The sequence below is a fragment of the Etheostoma spectabile genome, chromosome 3 (assembly GCF_008692095.1).
Source record: "Etheostoma spectabile isolate EspeVRDwgs_2016 chromosome 3, UIUC_Espe_1.0, whole genome shotgun sequence".
NCBI lineage: Eukaryota > Metazoa > Chordata > Actinopteri > Perciformes > Percidae > Etheostoma > Etheostoma spectabile.
This window is the reverse complement of record NC_045735.1, coordinates 20158010-20178913: the sequence shown is the minus strand read 5'-3', so window position 1 is coordinate 20178913 and position 20904 is coordinate 20158010. Positions and strand designations below refer to the sequence as shown.

Genomic DNA, 20904 nt, shown 5'->3' with positions numbered 1-20904 from the left:
GTTAAATACTAATACTGTTATTTCTTCATGGGCATTTCTTCCTCTGTGTTGTGTGTTGGAGCATCTGGGCACCCTCGCCTGCAGCACAGTCATTTGTAGTCCCATTGCAGCAGTTATTAAAGTGGATGTGCACTGACCCTTACTGAACTGACCTAATTCTCTGACTGAAGACTCTATACAGCAGGGCTGCAGCCAGGCCACTGACCACAGACTCTCATACTGCTAACAGGCCCAAACATACTGCTACAAAACAAGCACATTTCCTTAAGTCTTATGTTAAGTGAGTGGATATGAAGAAAGGCATCCTGAATTGAAACATAAACTAAGTTTCCATCCACTTGTCAATCGAATTATCTGAAGTTCGGTTAAAAAACTCATGTGAATAAAGCCGATGAAAGTGTGTTTCCAACGGCTTTAAAGCGAAGACAATGGGTTGCGCCGTCTTCCAAAAAATTATTAATATTGCACAAGTTGCAATGGTACGTATGTGCCAGCTGATAGCAACATATCAAGCTATAATAAGAAATAACGCGATCAGCACATCGCTATGATGATGCAGATGCCACTTGCATTTATTTTCCCTCTGGCACCGCAGCAAGACAACTCTCTTTTGAGACATGTCTCGCTGTTTGAGCGCCTTCCATTTACTCCGGAAGACGTTCCATGCTTTGTCCTAACCTTTGTCGGCCATTTCCTTAGCAAGATCCTGATAAATTTAATACAGAAAGTCTCTCGTCTCCTCGTTCGTCCACTTCCATCTGTCTTGTTGACGCCGGCCATGTGTGCAGACGGAAATACTGGGCGGAAATAAACTAAAACTTCTTCTTTGTTTTGTAATGGGTTGCAACCATAAAATGACCTAAAACTTAATCGTAATTCATTATTTATTTGGCAAATAATGTTTTCGTCAGTGTTTATCGCATAAGCCGTATATCGATCAAGATCAAATCTGATGAGACCAACCGTATTTCCTTTGAGTCTAATGAAATTCCATTGAATTTTACTGTTTCCATTCCCCTATATCACTTAATTTGGATAAAAACGTGTGGATGGAAACATAGCTATATTCAATTGTTTTCATTCAATCTACTGGAATCCAATCTGTGTGGTTGTAAAAGCCATTGCATCAGATGCAATAAATCGGAAGTTATTCTCTTGCAGCGTGACACTTTGTGCATGCTTTTCATTTCAGTATGTTCATTCTAAAACGGACATGCTTGTCAAAGACCTGGTTATCAGCTATTAAGTGTCCTCTTTTGTGTCTACTAGTTTTCTGTGATGTAGCCAATGCTTTCAATTGAAACAAAGATTTAGATACAGCCATGTTTTAGGCTTACATTTTTAAGAACATAGCTTTTAAAATATCATAACTTACACCAACCTTCTGTTTCCTGATTTGTTGTTTGAATATTTTTTTTTCCCCAGGCGCATATCCCTGGCCACTCCTCGCCAACTTTTCAAATCCTCCAACATGACCCAGCGCTGGCAGAGGAGAGAGATCTCCAACTTTGAGTACCTCATGTTTCTCAACACTATTGCAGGTAGGGATTGCTCCCTTAGTTTGGGAGGAGCTGAGTATGGAAATAATGTGCTCTCTTTTTTCACAGCCATCACTTAAATAGATAGATTCTGATTTGTTTTCTTCCTAATCCGAGCAGTATTCACAACCAGTGAAAGTGGGAAGTTTGAATGTATGATCTATGTGAATCTCTTGCCCATTACAGGCTTATGACTTTAAGTTTAGCTATCATGATCAATAAACTGTAGGTGTTTGTGGCACTGGAAACATACTATAAGTGGCCTCAGGTATGTCGTATTTGTTTAAGAATCCATGGTAACCTTAAGTGGTAGACTTCACTGTTCATGTGAGTGTGCTGTTTGAAGCAAAGAGCAGGCACAGCAGATTTTGCCAGATAATTAGTGCCTGGCTTTGTGAGAGCGTACACGTGTGTCTGCGGAGTTGAGAGGTTCTGTTGTCAACTCTCTGATCTGAACTGCAACTAACAGGGAAGGCGAGAGCGACTGTACGCTACTCTGCTCTGAGAGGTGTCATCCTCTCTCTCGCTGCATATTCATGCATATTTATATTTAGCTCGTGCTTGAGTTCAATACATTATTTTCAACTAATTAGATGTAAGGCAGACAGGAAAACATGCCCAAAATTCATTAAAAATACCCGGTAATGACCTGGGCTGACGGGGATGTCAGGATAGTGCGGGGCGGCAGACAGGCGGTGGGTGAAGTGCTGGGGAGAGGTGCGAAGGGGATGCGGTCTTCTAATTAAACACTATTCCCCTGTTATTAACATCCTGCCACCCCAACTCAAGCATCAGCACCACTAGGTCCAACCACACCAGCACACCCATCTCTAACATACACTTGGCTTCCTTTTCACTGTGTGGCATTAACCTGGGTAATTGTGTTCTCTAGCTTCCCGCAGACCCTGGATATTCTGCAGAAGCCTTCCCATTGACTAGCCTGTCACACATTATCACTCTCTCAGCTAGATTTAGATTTTCTAATGCCAACCTGCTGCAGTGCAAGAGTGAATAACTAATCATTGAAAACTTTATGACACTAACAAGCAGATTTAGTGATAGTGTTTCCATGAAATGATCTCCTTTCATTGCACCGCGTAACATTGTGAACTAATGCATCAGCTTTCATTTAGATGAAATAAAACAGCCTGCATGATCCTGACCTTAGAGTTGCCGACTCTTGATGCTACTTTGATTTGAAATGCTTAAAGCTTTTAATGTGTTATAAGATTATAAGAGAGAGCTAGAATGTCTTCTTAAAAAGGCAATGTGTGTCATTGAAGTTGCTGATCCAAGCCTCATGAAAATGTAACATTATTAATGTATAGGTGTGCAGGTTCATTGGACCTTGTTACATATCACATTGGGCTAGATTGAAAAAATCTGTGATTTTACAGTAGTACATTTGGGGTACAGGTTATTCCATTTGTGTATGTAATCTTTGATTGTAAGGGTTAGTGTAATGTCACTTATTATTGACAGCCATGAATTTAGTTTTGGTGGATTTGGCTGTTTCCATGTCACCTGCTTTATGGCCATCACATGCAATATAATAGAAGATGCATGCCCGCCGATTTGATATTTCCTGTTAGATTAATACCCAAGATATTTTCTAGTTTCAGAGGTTCTTTTAAGTCAAATAATCCCTTTGTAATGATGCAATAATGAAAGTTTAAAGTGTGAATTGACCTAAAGTCATTCTTACACTATTAGTATTAGTCTTAAGATGGCCTGTTGTACAAGTCAATGTCAACACTGAAAAATATTTAAATTATGTGAAATGTTTCTGTTTTACAATTTTGTTTAATTTTTTCTTTGTGGGTAAATGACAATTTTTAGCCTGATTATTACCAGCAGTAAAACATTCCCACAAAGCCTTCCAAAGCTGCCCCGTCCCAATCCTGGATTACAACTGGCCACCACCTGACCTCACAGCTGTGTCAGTGTCATCTTCAAAAGAAAAGTAGAGCATTAGTGACAACATGGTACATGCTCTTGGCTTTTCCCATGGATTTCCCATGACACAGTTTGCCATCTGAAAACCATATCCCCACTGTGAGAACAGAAAGGTAACTCACATCTGGCCTATCAGCGCAGACTTGCAGTGACTTTTCAGGCATTTGGAGCCATGGCCCTCAAAATAATGTATATCCCCCTAATTCCATCCACTCCTCACTACTTAGAAATGCTTATGTTCTCTATAAAAGTAAAGACAGCTTCCTCAGTTACCTCCTGTGACTCCCACAGTCCATTGATAAAGTACACTCAGCAGGAAAAGGCATGGGGAGCACAGAAAACATTCTCTCATAGCAGAAGCTTGCCATTAGTTTATGTGTTTCTTTGGCAGACGCCGTTTGAGACAGGAAGTGCGTCTGATTGAGGGCTCTGAGATTGGGGGCTTGTTGGAATGTTGCATGCTGATCCCCCTTCCATCCTCCAATGTAACTGAAGCCTCAAGTGTACCCTGCCCCGCTTTCAACCCCTCTGTTCCCTTCCAATCGCTCATCACTCACAGATTTCTCTCTGCTCTGTGTGTCTAGGGAGGACATACAACGACCTGAACCAGTACCCGGTCTTTCCCTGGGTCCTCACCAACTATGACTCAGAGGAGCTGGACCTAACCCTGCCAGGGAACTTCAGAGATCTCTCAAAGGTACCTCTTGGCTGTTCACCTCAGTATGACAGAGAGAAGGGGGCAAGTAGGGGCAGCTGGCTCTGACGGCAGGGGATTTCCTTATTAAGACCCAGGCTGTAAAATAATATCATATTTAAGAGCTAAGGAATCATGTGCAGAGTCTAAACTCATGAGGTGGAATGCAGAAAGTGGAAAATGATTGTAACATCCTGAAATGCACTCCAGTACGTTATGTAAGTTTACTCCCCATTTATTTAGTACTGTATTGTCTCAGCACAGAGTTTGCCCCTGTCTATACGCTTAAAGTGGCTTCCTGGTTTCTGCATTAGAGAGGCTTATGCATTTTATAACCATATGTGCCTTGTATAGTAGACCCACAACAGTATCACAATGAACGCCTCTTTCTGAAAGGCAGCTTTAGATGCATCATGTAACACAAAAATTATTTTCATAGTCTTAGTGTGTGGTGGTTGAAACTATTGTCACATACAGTGGTGCTCAAAAGTTTACATACACATGCTTAAGTTGACTAAAAGAGGAATAAAAAAATCATGTTTTGGAAATTTATTTTAATACCTAAATTAAAAAATGAGGTAAAATCCAACTTTAAGGACACCAATTTTCTTTGTGAATGAATAACGTATTGTAAATAAATAAATGTTCTTATTAAAATACAGGGGTCATAAGTATACATACCCCTATGTTAAATTCCCATAGAGGCAGGCAGATTTTTATTATTAAAGGCCAGTTATTTCCTGGATTCAGGATATTATGCATCCTGATAAAGTTCCCTTGGCCTTTAGAATTAAAATAGCCCCACATCCTCACATACTCTTCACCATGCTTAGAGATAGTCGGGATACTTTCTATAAAATCATCTCTCATGCAAATCAAACCAGGTATTAGTCTAACTGAAATAAAACCATGCCTATCTCTAAGCATGGTGAAGAGTATGTGATGATGTGGGGCTATTAATTCTAAAGGCCAAGGGAACTTTATCAGGATGCATAATATCCTGAATCCAGGAAATAACTGGCCTTTAATAATAAAAATCTGCCTGCCTCTATGGGATTAACATAGGGGTATGTATACTTATGACCCCTGTATTTTAAATAAGAACATTTATTTATTTACAATACGTTATTCATTCACAAAGAAAATTGGTGTCCTTAAAGGTTGGATTTTACCTCATTTTTTAATTTAGGTATTAAAATAAATTTCCAAAACATGATTTTTTTATTCCTCTTTTTAGTCAACTTAAGCATGTGTATGTAAACTTTTGAGCACCACTGTACATGTAACAATACATTTCATGACCACTTGTAAGTGAAAGGTCTCACTCATTGTGATTAACCCACATAGTAGAACAGATACTTATCACAGGTAAAGAGCAAAACAAAGCTAAAAGGAGAGTAAGGGTAGGTTTTAAATTCCCAAGTGGCCTCCAAATGAATGCTAATATTGCCACATATCAGCTGGATGTGTGTATAAACAACCATGTCTATGGACATAGGCATCAATTTTGATGGGGACGGTGGGGACGCTGGATATGCGTACCTATCAGATTTCGTTATGAGGCATTTTGAACCCACCACTTTTTTTGAAAACCTCAAGCTCAATTTAGTAAAAAAAAAATATAAAGTTCCTAACAAATATAATTATTGAGTGACAGATGCCAGCAAATCCACAAAAATCTCTGTTCCCACAGGGCAGGCCCAGACACAGGCGCTCTGCTGCTGCGCTGGCTACACACTTCTTTCCTTTCCTAGCTTCTCTCTCTGAGTCTGATGTCACGTCATGTCACATTGTCAACATGGTGCATGAATACATGTCTAATGCTTTTTGAAAACTTAAAGGTCCCGTGGCTTGAAAATTAATATTTTAACATTAATACGCATTCTCCCAGTGGCTAGAAATGGTGATAGGTGTAAACCGAGCCGTGGGTATCTTGCTCTGCCTTTGAGTAAATTAAAGATGGGCCAATCTGGAATGTTGCCCCTTATGAGGTCATAAGGCCCAAGGTTACCTCCCCTTTCTCTGCTTTGCCCGCCCAGAGAATTTGGTCCACCCATGAGATAGAGAAATCATGGCTTTCAAACGAGCTAAGCGGCAGTTCATCAAGGCCACACCCCCAGCCTCCACCTTGCCCCCCCTCTCTCCTCCTCAAAAGCTACAGACTCAGAAATGGCACATACTAAGGAAAGTTCATTGTGGGACTGGCTCTAGGGGCTGTAATTCTGCACCAAGGCTGAATTTTGGGAAAGAGACTTCAGATACAGTATTAGGGACCACTAAGGTCTATAAAAGAGACTTCAGATACAGTATTAGGGGACCACTAAGGTCTATATAAAAGAGACTTCAGATACAGTATTAGGGGACCACTAAGGTTTATATAAAAGGGACTTCAGGATCCAGTTTATGATTATCCATCAACACACATTCCTTTAATTTTAGTCTAAATAATTCCTAATTTCTGCTTTTCTAACTCAAACATTAGGTATAATTTCCTAAAAATTAGGTTTATTGACCATAAATTCCAACAATAACTGTAAAACTAAAGTTAATAAGTTAGTGTTACGTAGTGTTGAAAATGTCAAAAAAAAGTGCCAAACATTGAAAAATGTGTTGAAAAAAGGGACAAAAACGTAACAAAAGTTAAAAACATGGATTAAAAAGCTTAAAAAAGCTTAAAAAATGTTGACAGGAAGACAACACCAGGGTTAAAAATGTAAGTTTCTGCTCGGATTAGACTTTGAAGGTTAATGAACTGATAAGGGCAGGTCCTGAGCGGTGTTGCAGTGAAAGTCTCTGTAAATGTGGCGGGTCAAAAGCGCATCAAGCTGTGCAGTAGGGAGAGTCGGGCCTACGCTGCCAAATCACAAGTGCTCAGACACCATGACACTAATGCCCCACAACCCTGGGAGAGACTGTTCAGCATCATGTTTGCTCTGGCTTTAACTGGAAAGGAATAGGCCGTAGATCACTCTACCACAAACTGTGGCCTGGTTTACTTGTTTACCACTGCCCTTCTCTTTCTCTGTCTCTGTCTCTCTCTTGCTCATACAAGCCGCAGCTCACTGACCTGAAAACAGTCACATTCCTGTCTGAGCTCTCTCTCGCTCTCTCGCTCACTTTACCGTTCCCTCTTGTTTCCCTCAAAGCGCCGACATTCTGGGCCTCACTTCGCCATCTCGGTTTTTCACAGTTTGCATCAATTTTCAGCTTTTCATGGCATGCGTGCGCTGTGTTTTGGAGTGGGTGAGGAGGAGAACTTTGAAATGGAGCAAAAAAAAAAAAAAAGAAGAAAGAAGTGACTATGAAATACTCAAAGAATCGTGGACAGGTTTGATAGTGTGTTGTGAATTTGGAAAATAAGCACCCACTGCTCTGGAGCACTTTTAGCAAACCTATAACATTTTGGACAAACAGCTCAGCTGTGTGTCTCGGCACCGTCATATCAGCAGTTGTCTGCTCCGGCCTGTGGGGCATCCAGGTGGGCTGAGAGAGCCACGGGATGTGTGTGTGTGTGTGTGTGTGTGTGTGTGTGGGTGTGTGTTTGTGTTTGGGTGGTGTTGTGTGTGTGTGTGTGTGTGTTTTGGAGGGTGATCACGGCGGAGCCATGTGCAAACCTCGTGCCCTGGGGAGACAGTTATGTATTGTAATGTATTCCAGTGACATCCTCCCATGCTGTTTACAGGGCTGAGCTGCCTTCATTAGCATGAGTTCACAGCCCATGTCTCCTGACAGTTGTCCTTGGAACCCCAGGGCTCTTATCTCCAAAAGTTCACAGCTAGTGTAGCAGCGAGGGACACACACACACACACACTCACACACACACCACACACACACACACACACACACCCACACACACACACCACTTCTCCTCTTTTGCTCGGTCTGCCCTTTTGTTCAATTATGGATCAGAGGTAGCAGCATAGTCTCTCGAGACTTGTTCATTGTATATTAGGACTGTATGTGTCTCTCTGAAGTGTATGTCCAGCGGCTGTGGTTGTGTACCACACAGACTGCATGTATGGTCACTACTATAAGGCTGGGTATCGTCTGAAATGTTTCAATACAATACCCATGTTTTCAGTACCAATACCAATATGGTTCTTTCATTTAGTAAAAGAAGCCAAACCTCTCAAAAATGCACTGTGCCAAACACAAAGAGTTGTAAAAAAACTTTGCTTAACTAATACAAGAACAAAATTATAATTTAAACAACTGTCTGATAAAGACTACGTAATAAACAGTACAAATCTTCTTTTCTTTTTCTTTGATGCAGTTTTGAAACACGGTGCTACAGACACATCAGTCTGTTCCTAAAAAGTGTTGTTGTGGTTACGACGTTGAGCTTTTTAACTCATTTTCTGTTTTAATTTGTATGTGTATTTTTTTTTCTGCAGTTGAGTAATATCAAATCACCTCATGTAATATCATCTGTCAATCCAGAGCTCAGTGAGCTGCAGCATTATGAAGATAAGTTGTCATATCATTACTCTTTGGTCAATATACTGGATAAGGCTAAACTGTAATTGCATCTAGATTATGGATTTTAAACTAAGTCTACGTTTACACATTGGCGGCTGCTTTTATAAACGGTAATTTCAACCTCTCCGGTTTCAAAAATAACATTGTGCACAGCTGTCAGTTTTCAGAAAAGTATTAATTTACACATACACATGTAAATATGCCATCAATGCCATCAAGAGCATGCCAAACCTGTAGGTGGCAGTGTAACGAGAAGCTCAAGCCCACGTTAGCCAATCAGAAGCTTGAAAATAGCAACAACAGCAACAAATCACTTCCTCGGCTGCCTAAACCTCCGTTTGTCTCAGTTTACATGCAAACGAAGATATCAAAGATCTCCACTCTGGCCGGATTTTTTAGAAAGACTTGTTTTCAGAGGCAAATTCTCCATTTGCGTGTAAACAAAGGGCACAGACGAAGGGAAATGTCAAAATAACCATGTACGTGTCAACAGGGCCTAAAGCATAATTAATACTCCTGGCTAATTCTCAAATTATCTGGCATTGCACAATGTAGAAAACTTATTTTCCCACAGATCCGAGTCATACCTGAGACCTGTTTGTCAGTGACAGGTGCCATTTGATGGACAGCATTGTTCAAACGACTGAACCTACTGCATACACCTACAATTACCTGCTGCTCGGGCATTCAGTGAGCTGTGAACATTGCTATTGAACACTGCATTGCTTTGCCTCGGGGCCAGAGTTCTGCATATTTGGATGTCAGACACAGTCATGCAGTGAAGTGTTTCATTAGGTTCTAATGATTATTTCTTGATGGAGTGACAAGTGGATGAAAGATCTGGGAAGCCAATCCAACTCATAGCTGTTAAATGATGTGATGGAAATTCATTCAATTGCATAAGAAGGCAAAAGAAGCAGATGTGGTGAAAACTGTTCTCAATCCACTGAATACAATGTATTTCATATATCCTATTTGTAAAATGTCATTTCAAGAGACAAGCAACACCAAAAAGTGACACGAGTATTTCTCAGCCTATTGAAATTAAAAATGTTTACATGCATTTTCACCTTACTTAAAGGTCCTATGGCATAAAACTGTCACTTTATGAGTTTTTTTACATTAATACGAGTTCCCCCAGTCTGCCTATGGCCCCCAGTGGCTAGAAATGGTGATAGGTGTAAACCGAGCCCTGGGCATCCTGCTCTGCCTTTGAGAAAAAGAAAGTTTAGATGGGCCGATCAGGAATCTTGCTCCTTATGAGGTCAAAAGGGGCAAGGTTACCTCCTCTTTCTCTGCTTTGCCCGCCCAGAGAATTTGGCCCACCCATGAGAGAGAGACATCATTGCTTTCAAACAAGCAAAGTGGCAGTTGGTCAAGGCCACACCACCAGCCTCCACCTTGCCCCCCCCCTCTCCTCCTCAAAGCTACAGACTCAGAAATGGCACATACTAACGAAAGCTCATTGTGGGACTGGCTCTAGTGGCTGTAATTCTGCACCAAGGCTGAATTTTGGGAAACAGACTTTAGATACAGTATTAGGGGACCACTAAGGTCTATATAAAAGAGACTTCAGAAACAGTATTAGGGGACCACTAAGGTCTATATAAAAGAGACTTCAGATACAGTATTAGGGGACACTAAGTTCTATAGAAAAGAGACTTCAGATACAGTATTAGGGGACCACTAAGGGTTATATAAAGGCATCCAAAGAGCACCATGTCATGGGACCTTTAAAATGACTGAAATAATACTTATTTCAACAGCTTATACTGTTGACTTATCATTATAAGGATATTTTAATTGAGCTATGCTGAGATAGAGAAACCTATTTTAAAGCTGAGCATCTCTTGAGAGGCACTCTACGAGTAAAGGAGAAAGAGCTTAGCTGCTGTAAATTTCCCCTCCGCACTTTTCTTTCCATAATGGAACCTTCCTTCAACTCACTTCCACTCCCGTCAGGCTGTTTGGGAGCACATCTGCTTTATCTTGAGTTTGAGCAACTTGATTGCATTAGACTGGAGCTGCTACATGCAGCCTGTGCTCTGACAAGGCGAGCAAAAAATGACCGTGACTTCTCCTGACAGAGCACCATAGCAACATACTGTAATGTAATTACATTTGAAATATAAAATGCAATATGCGTCTCTTTGGGAGGTAGCTTATATATAACCAAACAAATGGAGGTGCTCTCTGCACACTCATTCACCAGCAGCCGTGTTCATTTCCTGCATTTGGAATGCAACCGCAGAAATGATCCTGATTGAATCTGAAGCCAAATCCAAGTTTGATCATACTTTGTTTAGTTGTGTTGATGTATTGTACTGGGTCAGGTGTACAAGAAATGAACTCGGATAGGTGCAAGTGTGGAACTGTCTGAACCAGTTGTTTTCATTGTCTTACGTCTGTGATCAGCATGATATGCAATGCAGGGAAAAGGGAAGAGGTGATTATTCTTTGTTGAATAGAGGTAAGCAAAGCCTGATTTGGGATTGGTAACAGATGGGACTGTGACAGGAATAAAGGTACTCAAGGACCACTGAAGTGCTTATCCTATCTTATCATAAAAGGGTTTTTATTTCCCATTAAACAGCAAATCAATCAATATACATTCTCCTTATTTTAGCTGGCTTTTCATAGTAAAAAAAGTAAATTGGAAGCATATACATTCCTATTTGGCATTTCTATACAGAATACCTCTACAATATGTACAGTATGTTTTTCTATGGCCAAGACAGCACACATAGGCTATGTGGAGTGTACAGGATATGGACTCACCTTGAAGTAGTCTGGATCGACGACGGTTTGGTAACGGGGTAGTTCTTCTGGATGGCCTTCCCTTTCCACTTTGTTTGTGTTTAACTCCGATCGCTTTGATCAGCAAAAAACGGAACCTCTGAGCAACTTTATACGCTGAAAACAGCAAGTTTTGAAGAACGTTTGGATTGTTCAAGGCAGGCCTGCTTGGTTCGTGTGGGGAATGATTGTAGAGATTTACAAAGAATATGTTATATATTATGTTAATGTGAGATTAAACTGGAAGTTGCCTTTTAGTTTAGGTAAGTCTATATCTTTGACGTTGCACTTCCCGGTTGGCTCTGGTGCAGCAGGAAATTCCACCGGGTGCATGTTCTTTCGCCGATATCCGTTTCCTTCTGCACAGAGGGTGAGGGTGGTGGATGGGTGAAACAAACACAGGACTTTCACTCAGGAGATCTTAGTTTATGTCCTGTGTTAACCCAAAAGTCTAGCCCGGTCCTACCAGACTCGGATCTGCCCAGAGCCACTCTAGAGCTTCCCTTACCAATTGCTACTGTTTGGTTACCTAACTCCTTCCCCACTAACCGAGCGAGCTGGGAAATCAAACTTTTTGAAACTGCCACTGTGTGGCAGTAAATGGAACGGTTGATTGTGTCGTCTTGGGAATCTTTGAAAATGGACAATTTCTTAGCTTTTTTGTGTTGGAGTTTTTTTGTTTTTGTTTTTACATTTCATTGAGTTTGCTACAGTACATATTTGCTGTATAGCAGTCCCAGTTTGAACAGTGTTCAACAAGCTGCCAAGTGCAAATTCCCTTTAAAATGACAGCAATATCTGACAAAGAAAAACTTCACTTATGTGGGTGAACTGATACAAGTTTGTCATACAGTCAGTATAATTACTCTAGCTCACCAACCACACAAGTTTTCTCGAAAAACAAAATAAAAGCCTTCTTACTGCCCACAAGTCACATAGAAAATGTCTTAGTGTATTTACGCTTACACAGCGGGACGCCAAGGGAACACTGTGAAATGTTTTTCCTCATTTATGTAGCACCTAATAAAATAGTAAAATAATAAAATAGTTAGTAGCATTTAACTTGGTGCTTTGTGTAAGACGTGTTTGGGGTTAGTTTAGTCTCAGGGAAAGGTTGAGAGGTTGGTGGCAGTGAAAAAAAAGTAATGTGAGCTTGTAAAATCTTTTTATGCATTCTACATGTTTAATATCACATACTCTTGATTATGCTAACACGGCCTAGATGGTTTTCCAGCTTCTTCTGGTACAATGAGATTTATATGTCCAGGAAAACATTTATTAACACTGTAAATCCATATCTTTGCCATTTTGTGAGCTTTGGTTTTAATACCTGTTATGTGAGTTGTTTGCTTATTCTACTCTTACACGCATTACTATTAGCTGCAGCTGTCTACTCCTTATTCTTCTCCCTCTGTCACATGCATTACCTGGATCTTTCATACAGCTCCAACCTGCATTAGTTAGACTAGCGGCGTTTTTACAGAGTGCTAGACGTCTTGTGGCTTGCACCCCATTCCAGCTGCGCCAAGATGTCACATGCAAGGCCATTATCACCCCATAAATCTATGCAGATCTCAATAAACTTCTTTTTCAGTCTATTCAATTGTGCTAACACTGATGTGGACTGCCTTTAAATTCATTCTGAGGGAGAACAAAAAAAACAAAACTGGCCCCATTTAATTTTGACTCAGAGTTTGAGGCATGTGCACTGTGCCACACATGGATATGAATATAATCTTCAAAATGACCAAGAGAGTCTGTCTGTCGCACTGAGGTTGGATACAAACTGTACCCAGCCAAAAAAAGAACGCATAGTGCAATTTTAATAATGGTGGAATAAGTGAATTTTGAATTGTGGGCTTTTATTTTATTTCTTCTGACCTCTGAGCTGCAGCTTTCAGGTGGAAAAGCTGCCATTGATTACATTACCAGTCTCCCTATCCCCTCTGTAACTGAGTCAGTGGTACTGAGTATATTAATATTGACTGCCAATATGCCTCCGAGGCTATATTGGACGGGGTGATTGAAAAGGCAAAGAAAGCAATTTATTCACCTCTAAATGTATGTTTAATGGGAGTAATTTTGTTGCCTTAAGAACACATGAAAATGAAACAGCCGCCAAAGGGCCAAAAAGAGCGATGGTGTCGGAACAATATTGAAATTATTACCGAGGCTGCGGTAATCAACCAAGCTATCCAAGGTTTGGCCTAATTTTGAAATAATGGGATGGATATTAAAGAAATATAGCAGTGAGGGTATATATATTTTTTTATGTTAACATAATAACTGGCAACAGTTCTTCGAATGCAGAACAATGAATAAGAGACATTTTATGATTATGAAAGGCTGTATTTAAAAAAAAAGGCTTTTCCTCTACTTCTTATATTAACAATAGGACAATGTTATTGTAGAATTTTGTTTCAGTAAATACTAGCCGACTGTACATATATAGCATTCAAACTTTCAGTCGTGATTCAATTGTACTGATTGGTGATTGAATATCATAGATTGTGGTGTTGCAGTAAATTGTATTGTTGTGTAGGTCATGGTATCTCCCATCAGTAGTGGCCAACATCACAGAAGGTCTCCAAACACAGATGGGAGTAACAGTGCTGATTAGTGTTTGGCTTGGTAGGTGCGTTGGGTGTAAATCAGGTCAGCCAGGGTTAATCCACAAGGATTACCCCCAACATTTAGCAAGAGTCGCTCATTTCTCCTCCCTCCATCCTCAGCGCGCCATCCTGCTTACCCCTGCCGCCGTACCCTTGTAAAATTCAGACAGAAGACAGTGCAACAGGAACTTTTTAGGGTTTAGGAGAATAATGGGGTCTGACAGACAAATCCCAGAGTAAAGCTCCTTGACTGCCCTGAACTCTCCGCAAGCCTCTCTGCCGGCCTCACCACAGCCCTAATGGGGAACCGCTAAGACTCTACAAGTCCATCTCTGTTAATTATGCTCAATTATGCTTTCCTAGTCCTTCTGCTGTCCTAACACAAGCAAATGGGGAAATCCGGTTGTTTACACTATGCACCCAACAAGATTTGTAGCTGTATATTGGGGTAGATGTAGTGTTGCTTGATTGCCTGGAGTGGTTTGAATGCATGCCACTGCAGCCATTTGTTTGGACATGATAAGACTACTTCCAGCAAATCATCTGTGTCACCAGGCAAAAACTCTTTCTGGTCCACATGCCGTTGCCTCTGCAAACCTACACTGCCTGTATAAACTGAACAAAGGTGATGCCTACAAAGCATAGTACAAGAAGAAAAGATTCTTCACTTGCAATGGGCCACACAAAAATATGAATCTTCTATTGATGCTTTTGTGCACTCTAATAATCTAATTAGTGTAATAAGTAAGTAATAAGTATGTGGAGTGAATATGTCCCATGATCCTTTCACTACGTAGCCGTATGGTCATTAAAATTTGATTTAGAACTACTGATTTTCCGTATTGAGACTCAAAATAGATTAGCACTATGTGGTTCAAGCAGAAGATCATGCAGAAAAAAATAATGGACTTCTTTATTTTTGTGAACAAATCTTTATTTTTATATTCAGAAAAACTAATAATGTAAACATAATATTCATGAACAGTTAAAAATAATGGACTTCTAAAGGCGGATCCCTCTTTTATGAGGCTTTAAGTGTAACTTTATGGCTGCCCAATAAGTAAATCAGACTAAGGACATTATGAGTCTGACTATCTTAAGTTTAGCCCTGATGTTTTATATTAAAAAAAAAAGATTTACTAATAGTTAGGACTGAGTATTTTTGTTTTTGAAGAATAGAAGATCTTAGATGGAACACTATTTCAAAGTCTACTTTTGGATAACAAAAAGTAATACATGTACTACTCATCTTCAATACTAAAGTAACAAAAGAAATACTTATTTTCCTACTTTTGATTGAGTAAACGACGTGTGTGCGGTTATGTACTAGGATCATTTTGGTGTTGTGACCACAAACCAAACTCTTTGAAACGCCTTGTAGCTCTAACCTTATCTGTGTTATGAGAGTCAGTTTTAATCTTTCTGAAGTGTCAGTGAAATTGACAACAGCCTTAGCTTCCAGTATTTCAACAAGCCATTTTGTGGTTTTTTGAGCAACTACCCTTAAAGTGTAGTTCTTACTGACCCAATAACACAGTAATGAGAATTAAGTCAGTGTGTGTGGTTGTGATGAGAAGGCAGTAAGAGCAAAGAAAAGCTCATAAAGTACCCACACTGGCTTCCAGTTACTCATAATATAGCTTTAAAAATCCTTAAACTTGTCTATAAATCATGAACTTGTCTTTCACTGTATTTTTAATATGCTGCCAAGACACGTGCCTGCTATAGTACTCAGATCTACAGACTGTCTGCTGCTCACTGAACCAAAATATTCGCTGAAGCTTCTTCAGTTTTGGATCCAAACGCAGAGCAGTTTAAAGACAGCAATACAACTTTTAGCCGTGCTTTAACATCCAATTGGTTATTAGGATTGTTAAAACTCTTATTGTTTTTGACCTACTTTTCAACTTTTATGTATTTTTGACTGTGATAGTGGCCATGGCATTGAGGTGTTGAAAATGATTCATGTAGTTGCACATTCATACCTGGAAGCTGCCTGGTACAACATCTGCTGGCCACTGAGCCGCTCCACTGGATAAGTTGGGGTTAAGGGCCTTGCTCAAGGGCACCTCAGTGGTGGTAATGAAGCGCTGCTCTTTTCACTTTTCCCACCCAGATTTTGGGACACCCAGATCTAGGGATTGAGCCTGCAACCTGGTCCCAAGCTCTCTTCTCTAACCTCTAGACCACCACTGCCCAATCACCATTTTTCATCAATATAACAACTGGCTGGCCACTTTGACAGTGTACTGTAGTTGTTACGGTTTGTTGTAATATATTGGTATAGTAATCTAATACAGAAAATACACTTTAGATTTCTAATTTTAGGCTGTCTGCTTTCTTTTTCATTTTGATTGTTTTATTAATTATTTTAATGTAAAGCACCAAAGCTCCATGTTTTGTATGAAGGTTTATTCTCCTCATTTGGAGTTGTACCAACGAGGTTGTCTTGTATTTAATGTGGATGTCAGAAACTCTCGGAAAGGAAGCCTCAACACAGGAAGTGTGGATACATTCAGGAATTCAAATTTGCAATGAAAAATCACCAAATGCAGTTCTTGTATACAGTATATGAAAAACAAATACAGTGGTGTGTTTTTGTCAAGCTTGCAAAGTCAGATACATATCAAGTTTGCCCTCACAAAGCATGTGACTTACAAATGCTTACAACAGGAAACACACTGTACAATTTTGTCAGGGTTGCCTTAAGGGGAAAACCTTTGTTTTACTTATACAGGCAAATAAGGAGCAAAGGACTTTTTTTGCAGGAACTGAACCTCTTATTTTCTTATTTTCTTTGCAGCCTGTTGGTGCTCTGAATCCGAAGCGTGCAGCATTCTACGCTGAACGTTACGAGACTTGGGAAGATGACCAGACGCCACCTTGTCATTACAACTCCCACTACTCCACAGCTGCCTCCACCCTGCACTGGCTTGTCAGAATAGTGAGTAAAATCACTCTTTCAACCACCTTCACACTCATTATACTACTGTGTTCAAAAATTCACAAATTAGTCGAGCGTCTGAATAGGAATGAAGTCAAGCCCACATTCTCAGACAGCTTTTCATTTTTTTTTTTTGAGTCTGCATTAGTTGATTGTCACTTGTCAGACTTAATGATGCTGTTACGTTGAGGTCTGTCGGCTTCTGCACAGGAAACAGCTCAACGTCTCAATTTGATTGGGCCTGAGTTAGACCAATGGCGCTCAGAAAACACATTTCACAGGCCAGTAAACCAGCATATGTGAACTAAATAAAGAGTGGCTGGGTAATGATTTACAGAGGCTGCTGTGACAGGTTTATGTGTTTCAGGCAACCCAGTGAGAGCTGGAGACATGTCCATCAAGGTTACTGAGCACTGTCCTCATTTACTCTGGAAGAGGAGGAGGACACACACGCACTCTCTCCCAATCTGTTCCCCACAAAAGAGCCCCTTCGAACCGGCCCAGATTCTTTGAGGCGGCGTACTTTTGATTTTGAAGTTGGTTTATTAATTTGAAAGAGCTTTATGCGGAGTTTGTACAGTATTTCTCCTCCTCCCCCATCATTAGTAGGAAGGGGCTGATGAACTGAGGGAGCTCCCTTGACAGCGGTTAGATTTGCCCCTGTGCGTTTGTTTCCACAATCCCTTTCTTCCTCTGGTGAGTGATCCATCCGCTCCAACCGGCAATGGTCGCCATCTCAGGCTGAAAAAAAACAAATTTGAGCCAATTATCATTGGGACTTACTGTACTCAGGAAGAACGCTAATTAATTCTCCCCCCGGCCTGGATACAATGAATGACTGATCTCTGCAGAGATCCCTTAGTCTGTCGCAGAGAAAGGAAAAAACGATGAAATAATGCTAATAATTCTGTTAGCATGTATTTTAATAAGCTGCATGGTAATCCACTAAATTGAAACTGTACTGAGATTTGCATTATGTCGATTAGGACGGTTGCGATCAAAAGGCAGATCAAGTGGGTGGAAAAGATGATGATGACTTTAGATATGGGTGGGGATCTTTGATCTTTTTGACGTCTAATTTGATTTCTCCGTAGGAGCCCTTCACCACGTTCCTCCTAAGTGCCAATAACAACAAATTCGACCACCCTGACCGCACCTTTTCAGCCATCGCCCGCTCCTGGAGAAACTGTCAGAGGGACACCTCCGACGTTAAGGTGAAAATCACAATGAAAGCAAATAGTACAGTCCATGGTTTACATTTATATGGACACACATGTCAAGGAAATGGTGCCATGAAACAAGTGGAAGTTAAATCCAGGATCTATATATTCCCTTGCCAGACACTTTCATTAAACTGGTGTTATGGACCTGTGGGTGTCTAATTCTAAGGACAATAGTAGGGAATATTACTATATATTGCACCCTATATCTACCAGTTAAATCGTAACTATGCAGTGTGTATAATTGGTAATATAACCATACCAAGTCCCTCACTCACTATGGCCCCTTCCTCAGATAATGTGCTTCAACACCCCTGCAAAAATATATACCATTAATTATAAATGCCTCATCCAAATGGCGAATCACAAAGACGGAAGACAGAAATACCCTAAGCACTTAGAAATGCACATTTGATTTATCTCATGCAGAAAACAAACTATCTCAGAGGTAGACTGATCTTGCATGCAAGCACTCATGAGTTTGAACAAAGGCTGTGTCTGAGGGTAAGACAAAGCCCTCCCTCTGCAAATCCACAGAGCAGTCACCGAAAACGCTGAACCCTGCTGATTCGCCTCCATTTTGCCCACTGCATAGCACGCAGCAGGAGTACACACTGACCTCAAAGTGTCACGTTTTTCCAGCACACCCTGCATCGGGCAGTGTTGCCCCAGGCAATTAATAAAGCATTAATGACAAAAGCTATTTAAAATGTAGTCTTTTATGTACGGACAGGGCTTTTACTCACCAGAATCTGGGGGAGAGCAGCCAACTACAGAATGGGAGGCAGAGGCAGAAAGCTGAGCAGCTGAATAGTCAAACGCCACCCTGTTAACAAATACAGCCTACTTCCAACTACTTGTATGTCTGCATGCATTTGTTTTTACACACAGAGGATGGCTACTGATCTATTAGGAGAGGCATTGTACTGTGGAGGACATTGCTGGATTACTAACAGTATTTCATAATATATAAGAAGCAGGAAAATAATATGCAAGAGCTTTATAATGCAATAGGGGTAAACTATGTGGCAATGTCACTATAATGGCCGGTTAGATTATTAACATTTGCTGTGATGCTTTTTTTTTCTTTTTTTTATAATAATCTTCATTTCTCTTATCTTTCTTTGCGTACCTTCCAACCTTGTTTTGAATTTGTTTTTATATTTGTAATCACGCACATACTATGTATTAAAAGGGCATCGCTCAATAAAATCCTGTGCCAAATCAAATCAAAGGAAAATGTGAAAGCATAGATTTCCATTCCAAAGATATACAGAGACACACAAACGCCATGCACACTGCCATCACGTAGCGGCGCAGACTGAGCGGAGAGTGCGGGGTTAAGGTCAGCTTTGGCCCTGTACACCGAGCGGGCCACAAGGCCCCTGATTAAAAGGCAGCTTGTTTTTTTACCAGGGTCTCTCCTTCATTAACCCCGGCCTCCTCCAGCAGTAATGACAACAAGACCAAGGGAGGCTGAACCCCTGATGGGGATGACCTCCTAAAAGAGCAAGTCAAATGGAAACGATCCTGTGCCGAACAAGCCCTCACCTCCTCGACCACCCCATCATTATTGTGCATCCCATACCTCTCATTTATTTCTATGTGCAGCTGCACACAGGTATGTATAGCTGGCACAGCCACCATGGGCACAGAGAAGAAGACTTTTCTTGGAAGTAGTGGGCACACGCACGCTCACACACACACACACACACACACACACACACACACACACACACACACACACACACACACACACACACACACACAGTCTAATGCACACACACAAACTGCCACCACTGAAGGAATCCAGCAGCACCCCGCTGGTGACAGATTTTGACGAACATGTCATTAAGGTGACACAGTGTAAAGCAATGTAGGCATGTGTGATTGACTTGTTAGCCCATTACGATGCTGTTGCAGAATTAATGGCTGCCATGGGAGGCTGGCTTGAAAACTGAGCTGGCAGTTTTAACGGCTTGGCGGTGAGTTACGGCAGGAAGTTTACAAGCGAAAAAGTGGAGGGAAAGTGTGGTTGTGTGTATGTAAGAGAGACCGAGGGAAACGGAGAGGAATGGCTACTTTACTCTGTTCCCCTGTCGTGTGCGGAGGGTGAAACGTGACCAACAGCAGACCGGCGGGGTTATAGGCCTGTACCATGTCATGCTAACTCGCTCTATCAAAACCCAGTGATTTATGGGGGCCCAAAAGCTCGTCATGTTATGTATCCCATAGGCAGTATAAAACACAATAGTACCACTGAATCTGACAAACGCTGCATTTATTAAACAAGCAAGGAGTTAAAATAGTGTCTTGCACCCTCCTTTATATTCTCAGGCCAAGAGACAGACAACAGCATTTAACTTGCCGTGAGTGTATATTTTCTAATGAGGACAGAGTGGAGGAGCTACATTCCTCGTGTGCATATGTCTCATTGTGGAGAGGCTTTGCTCACTCATCCCTTCTTAGCTGTATGATTAGAAGGATAAAGGGTCAGAATGGGGACTGCAGAATCACAGAAATGGTGTACAGTCATTTATGTTGCAAATGCCATATTAAAAAAATAATAATAATAATCTTAAATGACCATGTCTGTAGTTTTGCATTTTCAGCCCATTGCCTAGTCAAAGCATGCCACAGTTTTTTGGATTGACTGCTTGACATC

General features: G+C 40.8%; 1 protein-coding gene across 12 annotated transcripts in view; it reads left to right on the top strand.

Annotated features, from left to right (window-relative positions):
- Window positions 1-20904, top strand: part of nbeab (neurobeachin b) — a 286390-nt gene that overhangs the window by 241572 nt on the left and 23914 nt on the right. For 11 of the 12 annotated variants that reach the window (XM_032502122.1, XM_032502050.1, XM_032502085.1 and 8 more), the window contains 4 exons: window positions 1426-1541; window positions 4079-4191; window positions 16879-17019; window positions 18114-18233. In XM_032502122.1, the coding sequence (XP_032358013.1) occupies window positions 1426-1541; window positions 4079-4191; window positions 16879-17019; window positions 18114-18233 (490 nt within the window). Of the gene's footprint in view, window positions 1-1425; window positions 1542-4078; window positions 4192-16878; window positions 17020-18113; window positions 18234-19655; window positions 19947-20904 lie in introns of those variants that run through there. The other variant, XM_032502095.1, reaches the window with a different exon arrangement.